Here is a 12,143-nt window from a genome sequence, read left to right as displayed (position 1 = left end):
ATAATTAGCAGTCCTCAGTCAATAATTTTGCAATTAAATGAGGGCTATGTAATCTTTTTATCACTAATGAGACACTTTAAAATTAATCACATGCAAAAATAATCTCTATCACTCAAAACATCAAAAATCGCAGAGTGTCTTCTGTAAAATTAATGTAACACCAAAATCAGATACTACCCTCAAATACACAACCTAACAAGTTGTAGCCACATCAGAAAGTCTAGGAGTCTCCCAAATAGCTCTCAGTTAAAAGGGAAATTAAAAATTAAATAAAGACTATTTGGAGGCAAATACTAATCAGACCATAATTAGGTCTGATTAATACAGATGTTAATGATGTGTTTGCCTAAAATGTTGCTTGTTCATTTATTTGCTCATTCTTACTTCTGATATTTTCCTAATAGTTCCCTTCAAGTGTGAATGTTTAAGAAGTGTATTAACAAGGTACCACCCTCTGAATATAAAAAACCGACTGCCTGGAGATTTCCCCAGGAATAAAGCAGCTCCTTCAGACGGTTTTATCTCTGTTCAGATAATGGAACAATATTAGAATTATTAGTTGGGTCTAAATAATATCTTCCTGATATAGCCAAAACACCTCAAGAGCATTCATAGTTTTAATAATCTTATTAATAAAAATGACATGTATCTTAATTCAACAGCCGACTGAGGAAAACTTAAAGAATAGAAAAGCAAGGGTACTTTGATAGATATGCCATTAAATTTGAAATGGATGAGATAATTTCAGGTAAACAAATGATTAAACTACATGCAATAAGAGCAGGAAATTTGAGTAGATTGACTAATAGTCAAGGTAAAAATTCAAAAAGCTTGTTCTAAAAAAATGTATCAAATGTAATTAATTTCAGAGACAAAATTACTTAGTCGGGGGGGGGGGGGGGGGGGTGGGGGCCTGTGCAGTAGGCAAGCAAGCCCACTGAGCAACCAGCACTGTCCTGGGTACCATAGACAAGCTCTACCAAACCATCCTAAACTGAAAACCCAAATGTTAATAATATGCGAGCTATTCTAAAATGCAGAGAAAGGTGGGAAACCTCTGGAACTTTCCTGGAGGCTTTCAACACCTGCTAAGATGCACGTGTGGAAGCCTGTTTGTTTCATTAACAAGATGCACACTGTGGTTGGTCTGCATACTAGACCTGGATCACCAGCTAACCACCTGGGTAAAGTGGTGAAGTGGGAAGTAAGGGTGCAAATTTTATTTGTAAATTTGTGTTGAGTTTTTTAAAACTATTTATTTACTTGTGTATATGAGGCCCTGTGCGTGCGTGTGCGTGTTTGCGTGTGAGTGTATGTGTGTGTGTGTGAGTGTGCAGGTGTGAGTGTGTGTGTGTGTGTGTGTGTGTGTGTGTGTGTGTGTGTGTGTTGTGTCGATCAGAGGACAACTTGTGGGAGCTCTTTCTCTTTTTCACCTTCTGGTCCCACAGATCAAATTTAGGGCTTCAGGCTCAGCATCAAGCACCAACTGGGTCATCTCCCATTCCTTGTTTGACTTTTTTCATAGATATAATGGTACTGTGGCGATTTAGAAAACATATTAAGTGGGGATAGAGAGCTGGCTCAGCATTTAAGAGCACTGTTGCTCTGGCAGGGGACCTAGGTTTGGTCCTCTATGTGAGCACCTATCTAGTGGCTCACAATCATCTATAACTCCAGTTCCAGGGCATTTGAGTCCGTCTTCTGACCTCCGTGGGTGCCAAGCATGCATGTGGTGACGTGGTGATGTGGTACACAGACAGACATATATGCAGGCAAAACACTCATACCGCAGAGTGAAAATAGAAATAAACATTTTGTTATAAAGAAAACATTGAGCACTCCACTTGGAGAGGACAGGGTGAGTATTCAGAGTCCGTATTCCATGGTCTGCCAAGGGAAAGCAAGTTTTTAGGTTAAGTTCCTCAGGTTTACTTGGAACACGGTTGTGTGGCGGGAAAGGTTTCTCTCAGCATGATATTACATCTCAGTGGTTCTCAGTTCGCTCATTTTTAAATCAAGAATAAGAGTAATTAGCCCAGAGGAGTGCCATAGGGCTTAAAACAAGATAATGTGAAATACCGGTTGGTAGTAAAGGGTTAACAAACGAAGGCTGTTGGTACAGAGCCTTTGTCATGTGGATTTTCAAGTCCAAGTTGGGATAAAAATCCTTGAAGACCACCTGACACGTTTTCTGGCCTAAGCTAAGCTAAGCTGTGGTGTCCAGTATAGGAGGCACCGGGCGCCCCAGATATTAAGCACTTAAAAGTGAGTTGGGACTAGTAACATGTGAATCAGGTTTTCCAAAGACTTAGTTTGAAAGCGGAAGTGTAAAGTAACCGATCATTTTTGTGGGACCCCCGAGATTCTTCAGCAGTAAGGGCTCTTGTCTTTGAGTCTGAGGACTAAAGTTCCATTTCCTGAGCCTGCGTGGTGGAGGCAGAGAACCAATTCCTCGTCATCTGACTTCCACCCATGGATGCACGCGCGCACACACCCATACAAAGTAAATGGGAAAAAATAAATTGTTCTAAAGCTTAAGAATTGATAAAACATAATAATTTTATGTCAGTTGCTCTATTACATGTTGAACTGATAATCTGGAGGAAGTATCGGGTTAAATAAAATATTCAAATGCCCTTGCATGTATGATCCAACAAACCTAGTGGAAGCTAAAAATATTCTAAGTTGAAAGGACATCTGGAGCGGCCTTTGTGGATTTAAAAAAGAGCACATGAAGTTGAGAGGGGAAAAAAGTGGTCGCAGAGATTGGAGGGGAGGGAATCGGGTAGGTTTGATCAAAACACATTACATACATGTATGAAACTCTCTAACAGTACAAATAAATGTGTTTAATTTTTTGAAGTAGAAAAAAAAGATGTATCTGGTCCATCTGTCCTGCCTTGGCAACACCTTACCCATAGAGCACTAATTTTGTCTAATGGTGTCTTGTGTGGCTAGCTGGGAACTATGACCCCAACACCAGTGAAAGAGCCTTGCAAGAAACGAAGATACAAAATACTTTATACCTGGCAATCGCCCAAGAAAAGGGCAAAATCTAAGTTTAAACTTTGACTGAATGTCACTTTTATAGCCCCATAAACTTGAAACTTTTTAAGTAGACCTGTTTTATTAGTATCACCTGGTTTTTAGCTTTTCCTGTTGCTACCAGAAATTTGAAAATCCCTCTTGCAGCTTGTGTGGTATTTCGCCATCCAATGCTATGTTAAGCTGCTCACACGTGCTCTCTAGTGGCAGGGAACTTGACACCCCTAGAGACAACTGCCATAATCTCCCAAGAAACAGTTTGCAGGAGGACACTTTGTAACCACGGCCTGTGCAAGAAGCCTGGGGCAGGCTTAAAAAGCTCCACCCATCCCTGAAAGCTTCAAGAGGTGGCTTTTGTTTGTGACCTTTGGTGAGTCTTATAGAGACCCTGGGGTTGTTCTGACATTGCTCCGGTCTTGAGGAACACATGCCTCGCCATAATCTGTGCACCTTAGAAACCAAGAAACCCGTCGCTGCTCCCCAGTCTCCCGGTTGCCTGCTTGCTGTGCTAGTGATGGGAGCCGGGGCCTCCCGAGCGCTAGGCAAGGGCTCTACCACTGAGCACTGAGCTGTACCTGAAGCCCTACTAGTTTGCAAAGAAGTACTCACAGAGTCAAAAAAGTATCCATAGTCCTCAAAACTGTGGCGATTGTCGTGCGCAGAGAAGGGGAAGTTTTTGTTTTCCGCTTGCTGGAGAAGAACGAGGAGAGAGATGAGAAGCACATGTCAGAACCGCGGGGTGCCCTTAGACCTGGGGGGGGGAGGGGCGGCGCAGTGATTGGGAAGGAAGAGGGATAGGACAACGGAACCTCTCAGTAAGGCTAATGAAGTCTTCCACCACCATGGAGCAAACAGCCCAGGATGAGGGATGTGAGCGCAAGAGTGGGGAAAAAAAATTCTCTTTCAATGTCTTTAGAGACAAGGGTGGAAGAGAGATGCACAGAACCAAATGCTGGCAAGGGCTTTTGACAGCACAGGGGCCAACCACTTATCTGATTACTAAGGATGGCCAAAACCAAATCCTGGAAACCTGGCCTGAACCTACAAGCCCTGAAGCTGGGTTCCCAGAAGTCTGGATCTGAAGCAAGGCCCACAGGGAGTGCAGCTGATGTTGATGTTAAACCCATTCTGCTTCCTCTTTCACACCACTGAGGCAGGGGGCCCGCTGCTCATGAGCTGCCAGGGAGGCAGACCATGGCTGGTAATGACTAAAGGTTCCCGTGGAGAGTTCTAGCTCATTGACTGGGCCAGGGGGCAGATGTAGCTGCAGAGCACTCGGGTCTGTCCCAGGGAACCTGGGTCTGGCAGATGGGCAAACAGGCTAGCTGTCTGACCAAAATGCCGCCTCCTCCGAGAGCCCTGGGATCCTGTATCTGGGGGCCCATGCTCATCTCACCTTCTCACGGATTTTGTATACTGATGGCAGCTTCTTCTGCACCTGCTGAGCCAAGTGCGGACAGTGGATTTCCTTCAGGGCAGTGCTTGTGATGGATTCTGGCACCTTCTGCAGCAGCCCAATGTGAGGGAACTGGAAACACAACACGTGGCTTGATTAGAACCAGACGCAGCTGAAATCTGTGCGCCAAGTATGGGCTTCCCCTGCAAAGTGATTAAAACACATTGGGGGCACCTCTGGCATGTTTGGGGAATGGTAAAAACCCCGTGTAACTTTGAAGTATCCCTTCCAAACAAAGTTTTCGAGCCACGAAGGCCTCTTGCTAGTCAAGGTTCTAGAGAACCTGGAAATATTTCCACATTCTGGCAAAGAGGGTAAGGGGAGGCACTTGGAGATGACAGAACTGTGTGGTCAGAGGTCTTCCTCTGGCCAGGGAGCCCGGCACCTGGAGCCTAGCATCCAGCCCATGTACTAAGGGACTTGGTTTACTCTCATCCCTAGATATTGCCAAGCATGCTAGACTAGCCGGCTAACAAGCTTCCGGGGACCTTCCTGCCTCTGCTCCCATCGCCCATCTGTGGGATTGCAACCGCGTGCCACCGTCCCCAGCTTTGTAATATGGGGTCGAGGAATCAAACTTACATCCTTACACTTTTAAGGCCTTACTGACTGAGCCATCTTCCCACCCATCTCTTCCCTTTTAAAGTATAATGACCTCGGCGGGCTCTGTAATTCTCCATTCCCCTGAGTTAAGATACGACTGTATGTTCAGGTGGCTTTTGATTGACATCTGTGCGAGAGCGTGCTAAGCAGGTAGGCTGGGAAATTGTGTCATAAATACTGTGGGTGTTGCAGGTGTTCTCTGCCGCCATGAAGATGCTAGATGACACGTAGAACTTGGCAGAGTGGGCAGAGGAAACAGAATGATGTGTTGTTGAGGTCACAGGAGCATCAGGTGCCGCTTCATGTTTAGATAGTATGGCGCTGACATGGCTATCTGAGGGCAATCAGCTAAAAATACGCTGACACCAGACATCAGAGGGCTGTGAACACAAAATGAGTGGGATTGAAGGTCCTGGGAACCCCAGAAGCAAGCAATTATGTCATCTGCTGTATCACACTGCCTGGAAGAGCGCCATTTTGTGTGGGTTCTGTATAAATGGGCCTTGAGCTCAAAGACCTGAGTCTTTGCCTTTTCCAAGCTGCCTGTGTGTTCGTGTCTGTAGGCTTATAGGTCACCTGCCCGTCTATGATGAGTGTGTACCAGTGTGCGACTGGGTGCCTGCCAGTGGCTCCTTATCTCATATGTGAAGTATATCAATCTACAACTTGCTAAATTCCCTTCAACCCCCCGGGCTCCTGTGAGCCACCTCCTTTCCTGCATTGGAGTTTGAAACTCACAAATGTGCAACCCAGGACCACTGATGTGAACGCATATCCTGTGCACACAAAACAATGGATAACTTTTGAGAACACGGTGTAAGAAAAAGGAAGTGTGGTGGTACATGCCAGCAATCCCAGAACTTGGGGAAGGTGAGGCAGGTGGATTTCTGGGAGTTCAAGGCCAGCCTGGTCTACAAAGTAAGTCTAGGACAGCCAAGGCTACACACACACACACACACACACACACACACACACACACACACACACACAATCCCTGACTTCAAAAACAAAAACAAAAAGAAAGAATGAATGAAAAGAGGAGGGTAGAAGAAGAAGAAAACGCACCACCATCACCACCACCAAGTATGTCTCAGTGGCTGCCCGTGGGATGAGGGGAAGGATGAAACCAATGACAACGAAACTACCCTGCAAACCCACTGGCCTTTGTGTGTGCAGACCCTCCCGTGGAAGTGTAAGGAGCTGCCCATGGGGCCCCAGTGAATTTGTTCCTGATGAGGCTTGTAATATATATATGCCTGGTTAAAAACAGCAACAACTCAAATAGAGAAATCAGAGGGAAACAACCAGATCTGGTGACTCAAGCCTGTTACCCACTACGCAGGAGGTCTAGACAGGAGGATTGCAAGTTTAAGGCCTGCCTGGGCAACTCGGTGAGAGACTGAGTCAAAACAAAAAGTAAAAAAAGGAAGCTGGGGCTGCACCTCAGTGGTAGAGAGCTTTGCCTAGTGTGGGTTCAATCCTCAGTACCTCAAGTAGAGGGAATAACATCCTCCCTAAATCTTCACCCCTGCCCCTTCCCCTTAGCTCTTGGAGGCTAGCCTAACACCCTGACATGGGTATACAACGCTACACATAGGTAGTTTTCACGCACCATATCATACAGACAATATAAGAATTAAAATGTCTTTGTAATTTTAGAAATCACATGTGGCCATGTGGCGTGACAGATGTCACTTCTGAATACTGAATGCTTTTATTCATCACAAACTTGTTGCTTTCCCCCTCCCTCCTCGTTGCCTGCACTACCACCCCAGATAACACTGACTTGGTCTTCATGTGTTATACGTGAAGGGGGCTAATCCTGCTTTTCAGGAAACAGGCCATACTGCCCAGGCTCTGCGCCTTGCTTTCTTCACTTAATAACACTAGAAAGTTCTCAATCAACTTATATATATATATAAATTAGTTCTATATCAAATTTTAAAAGCATTTTAAAATGATTATTGTTTGTGTGTGCTCATTCTCATGTTGAGACAAGAAGTCAACTGCAAGTGTTATTCCTCAGGAGCTGTCATCTCTCATTGGGACCTAGGGCCTGCCACGTAAGGGTAGACTGACTAGCTGCTAAGCCTCAGGGGTCTGCCTGTCTCCACCTCCCCAACCTTGGCTACTGATAGGTGCACCCAAAACCATATGTTTTCGTGGGACCAGGGCAACAGACTTGGGCCCTCGAGCTCGCAAGGCAAACACTTTGCTAACTGATCCCTAAAACAATTTTAATTGCTTACTTATTATTACTGTGTGCACGCGTGTGCATGACGTGTGCATGTAAAGTGCATACATGTGGAGGTCAGAGAACAACAGCTCTGAGAAGTTGGCTGTCTTCTTCCACCTTGACAGGCTTCCAAGGACTGAACTCAAGTTGTCAGCTTGCATGCTAAGTGCCCTTGCCTGCTGATCCCTGAACAATCAAATCACCTTTCAAGATAAATGCAAATGGCGCAAGTGGGCTCCAAGTGGGGCCTCTCTCTGTTCCCCCTTCATCCAGCTAAGTTGGAAAAGCCATGAGCCCAGGCTGGTGGGCGGCTGCTCGCATCAGCTGACAACTGACGAGTTCATTTGTATTCTGCAAGTCTGGGGACTAAATCACTGTTCAAAAATATGGCCCTAGCATTTTAATTTCACTCCTTTAAAATATATATTTAATGGCTATAGCATGATAGCTGTAAAATAAACCCTTCTGTTAGATAGTGTAACCGTGAAATACCGCTTTTTAACAAGGTGGTGGTGAAATTTTCGCTGCCTTCCATCACTCGATGACTGAAATATTAAATAGGAAAATGAAAGTAAGTAGCGGGGAGGGGGAGGGGGGAAAGAAAGCCTTTCCTGCCCAGCAACAGCCAGATTACAACCAGCAAGGTCAACTGCAAAATGACTGTCACCTCTAATGGGACAATTACTGTCCTCGCAGATGGGCTGCAGCTGACTCACGGCCAACAGTTTCTTTAATTCTCCCAATTCGTCTAAAGTTCCTTCCAGAAACTTCATGATCAGCACTATTCTTTTTATGTTCGTAGGTGCTGACAGCAGAGAGGACGTTTTGCCAGCGGCTCAAGTTAAGCTAAGGCTGCAGATGGACAAGTGCCTCTCCTCCAGACTCCTGACTACCAGGCTGCCCTGCTGGGCTTGTGGCTGGAGAATGGCAGCAAACACCTACCCCGGAAGTGTGGATTCTCACTTTATCTCTCATAAGGCAACTGAGTTCACTTGAAATGAATTTCCGATGTAGTTGAATAAGCAACAACACCACAAACAACAAACTTCCCCTACTTTCTTGTAGCTCTATTGGCTACCTGTGAAGCCGTAAACCTGCAAGGCTCATGGGGAAACCATGGCTTTCCTGGTAAGAGAGGCAGCCTGAGAAGACGGATGCCTTCTGTCTTGTTGTCCTTTGATCTTGTTTCCCTGCCTGGAGTGCAGACTCACAACAACGTGGAGAGGACGAGCCCTGCTATCCCAATAAGCTACATCTCCAGCCTGGGAGTCAGCTTTTTTAATCAGCCAAACATCCATCCTAACTGATAGTTAGATGATGGAAACAGGGAGCTATTTAATCCGAGAAACATATTTTTCTTACCATGAGCCATTACAACAATGTGTCGGAGACAGGCAGATCTATGTGAGTTCGAAACAGCCTGGTCTATACAGGGAGTTCAGGCCAGCCAGACTACGTAGTGAAACCCTTTCTTTCTCGTAAACTAAACTAACCTAAAGTAGAATAAAATTAAAATGTAGCTGACACTATTTCCCATTTGGCTTTGGCTCCCAGGGAACCTAGATTCAAAACTTTTCCCAGTCTCAGCCTTTTATTCTAACATATATTTACACTAGTCATAAACTTTATTTTACTTAGACTTTTCTGTTTTATTGTGTATATGCTACATATTACTTTTGATCTTAATGGAATAAAATTAAGGGTACTCTCTCTGTGTGTGTGTGTGTGTGTGTGTGTGTGTGTGTGTGTGTGTGTACATGAATACACATATACTACAGTTAGGAAGTGTTGATTGGCTATTCTGCTTACCTTTGCCCTTCTGAATGAATTATCTCGTTAGTCTCACAGAAACTCTCTATTTTTGGTGTGTTTCATTTTACATCTTAGAAAGTCAAGACTAGACAAACCTTGTTTGCCTTAGTCTAAGGTGATGGCAAAGAAAGCGCAATCAATGTTGTAAATTCTAAAGACCCAAATTTGCCAACATTTCTTCTTCCTTTTCTCTTTCTCTTTTAAACAAACAAATCTGAGTTTGGGAGCCAGCTATATGATTGATTAAGTCAAGATCTTGGCTCTTGCCATGCAAGCTTGAGGGCCAGATTCCCAACACCCACATAAAAGCCCGGCTGGGGAGGCAGCCCACCTGTCATCCCAGCGCTCAAGAGGCACACATGAACTCCCCAGAGCAAGATGACCATGTAGGCTAAGCCTGTCAGCCAGCTCCAGGCTCAAGAGAGTCTACCGCAATGTGTAAGGTAAAGAGTTATGGAGGCAGATCCTTGACATCATGCTTGCCCCATCCCACAAACACATCTGCACAGAACACACACACACACACACACACACACATACACACACATGAACATGCTCATACACTACTCACATACACATGCAAAAAAAAAGCCTCAAATCTCCACCTCCACCTCATGTTATTGCCTAAAAACTTTGAGCACAAATCTCTTCTCAGGTTGTGCTTCTAGTTTCGAGAGTGGAAGACAACATGGGGACTCCCCTCTTGCGAACAAGTTGTAGAAATTGGACATGGAAAACACACAGTACATGGAACATGCATATTGAAGAGCATATGAGAAGTCCTTGGGCCAAGATGCAAATGTTTCTAGAAGACATTGGAACAACAGCACTTTTGTCTGTGATATCAATAGGCGGGGGAGGGGGGTCTTACTGGGAGGACAGCTTGGGCTCAGGAGTCTAGGGTATGATCAAAATATGCAAATGACACACTCCTAGGCTCTGTCCACTTCATAGTTGGGTGATGGGAATTGGACGGGACTTGTTGGGAGTTTAAGAATACTTCATTCGGGCTGGAGAGATGGCTCAGAGATTAAGCGCACTGACTGCTCTTCCTGAAGTCCTGAGTTCAATTCCCAGCAACCACATGGTGGCCCACAACCATCTATAATGTGATCTGATACCCTCTTCTGGCCTGCAGGTGTACATGAAGACAGCACTGTATACATAATAATAAATAAATAAATCTTTAAAGAAAATACTTCATTCTTCCACGCTGGCCCCTAGTCTAGGTACTGATGGAGCATCATTGAGGAAAAATGACATTTGAGGAAAACTAACGAAGGCCCCATCCCATGGAGCTTATGTTCTTGGAAGAAGAGACGACTCACAATGTAGTGAGGGATATAGAAGACAGTGTGCAGAAATGGGAAAGGCAGATCAGGTAGCAGCTGCTGTCCAGTGAGCCTGCTCAAGGGCCCACCCATTGTGGCAAGCACTTTCATTCTTTCCTCCTTCTGTCTCTTCCTTTCCCCCTTTCTTCCTTCTGCCTTCTTGCTTTTCCTCCTTCCCTGTCTTCTTCTTCATTCATTTCCACATTTCCTTCCCCTTCTGTACTCCATGCCTCCCTTCTTTCTGTCCTTCCTCTTTTCTTTTTGTAGCTTTATTTTCTGAGGTTGTGTCTTGGTAAGTAACCTACGATGTCCTAGAGCTCTTGATCCCCCTGCCTCAGCCTCCCAAGGCTTGGACCGCCTCCCTGGGGTTCCCATGCATTCACTCAGTCCTCAATTGGTGGCTGCGCTTTCCACTTGACAGGTGAAGAAAAACTAAGGCCAAGGGAAGGAAATCGTCATAGGTCACACTACCGCGGCAGGCAGCACAAGGGAACCCAACTCAGATCTGTGCCACAGTTCATGAGGAGGCTCCCAGGGGGCCATCTTCCTTACCCAGCTTCCATCCTTGACCAGAGGGGGTTTGAAACGCCTCCCTTTGGCCATTCTCTCCAAGGAGCTGACCCCCTGTCCCTGGTCTTCTCAGTCACTACGCAGACAGGGAGGCGGAGAATGTCCACTGCTGTCACGGAATAGGAGCTCATGTCACAATGGGCAGAGCCTTCTAAGCCTCTCAGAAGGGTTCTTGCCATGTGTTCCTGGCATTCAGTTCCCCAAGCGTGTGCAGAGCTCCAACCACCAGATCCCAGCTGAAGAAGTTCCCAAACCAGCCTAAGAAGTGAGGACCAGGAAGATGCTGGAAACTCGGCGGCAAACATTTTGCGCCCTCCTGGATCCAACATTTGCATTAATGTCGTCGAGGCAGCCAGCCATCTGTTTCAATCTCCTAGTTTTCAGAAAACTAACCCGAGTCCTGCACTGAAGTTGACCATCTTCACATCCCCATCTCCTTCTGGGATATTCTCTGTGTCCTAGCTCAGACCTAATCATAGTACACACACACACACACACACACACACATGCCCAGACTCACTCATCTGCCTGGCACAGCATAGACACCGCAAGGAGAAAGCATTGGTGCATAACTATGTTGGTGTTCCTGCTTGAATGGGAGGGTATCCTGGGACACAGGTGGCAGAAAAGGAAGACACTCACCCTCTCTTCCTGAGTATTGTGGTCACGGGACCCCAGGAAATGCTTGGTAACTCAAAAGCACACTAGAAAACCAAGAGCAGACACGACGAACATACTTCAATGTTCGCTAAGTGCTTCCACGCTTGCTGCTACTTAAACGACTTCCACATCGTCCCTAGGAGTTGTGATGATTATTTTCCGTCTATGCATGCCTAGCCCACTGCTGATTCAGGTTCCATCCCACGCTGCTGTGCACCCTGGGGTCTGGTGTGTGAAAACCGCATAACCTACTCTGCCACTGTTTGTCACATGGCTAACATCCAGAAGGGACGCGCTGGTGGGGACTGGAAAGGCAGGAGGTATTAGGTGCGGGAGGGGTGAGCAGCCATGACTGCTGACACCGGGCTCCCTGGGAGAACATCAGCCTGACTTTGTGGTGGGGCCTGCTGATGGCTGTGGTGTGAGGGCT

The 12,143-nt window shown here is 45.9% G+C and overlaps 1 protein-coding gene across 3 annotated transcripts in view; it reads right to left on the bottom strand.

The window, feature by feature from the left end:
- Positions 1-11,156, bottom strand: part of TEX36 (testis expressed 36) — an 87,590-nt gene extending 76,434 nt beyond the window's left edge. For all 3 annotated transcript variants that reach the window (XR_014776718.1, XR_014776719.1, XM_084768765.1), the window contains exons 1-3: positions 11,036-11,156; positions 4,442-4,573; positions 3,655-3,735 (exon numbers count right to left, since the gene is read on the bottom strand). Coding sequence is in view for 1 of the 3 variants with exons in the window: in XM_084768765.1 (XP_084624891.1) it covers positions 3,655-3,735; positions 4,442-4,573; positions 11,036-11,086 (264 nt within the window). In the remaining 2 variants the exon portion in view is untranslated. The remainder of the gene's footprint in view (positions 1-3,654; positions 3,736-4,441; positions 4,574-11,035) is intronic.
- Positions 11,157-12,143: the final 987 nt, after the last annotated feature.

This window comes from Acomys minous, assembly GCF_964271855.1.
Source record: "Acomys minous genome assembly, chromosome: 2".
NCBI lineage: Eukaryota > Metazoa > Chordata > Mammalia > Rodentia > Muridae > Acomys > Acomys minous.
This window is presented reverse-complemented; position numbering and strand designations above follow the sequence as displayed.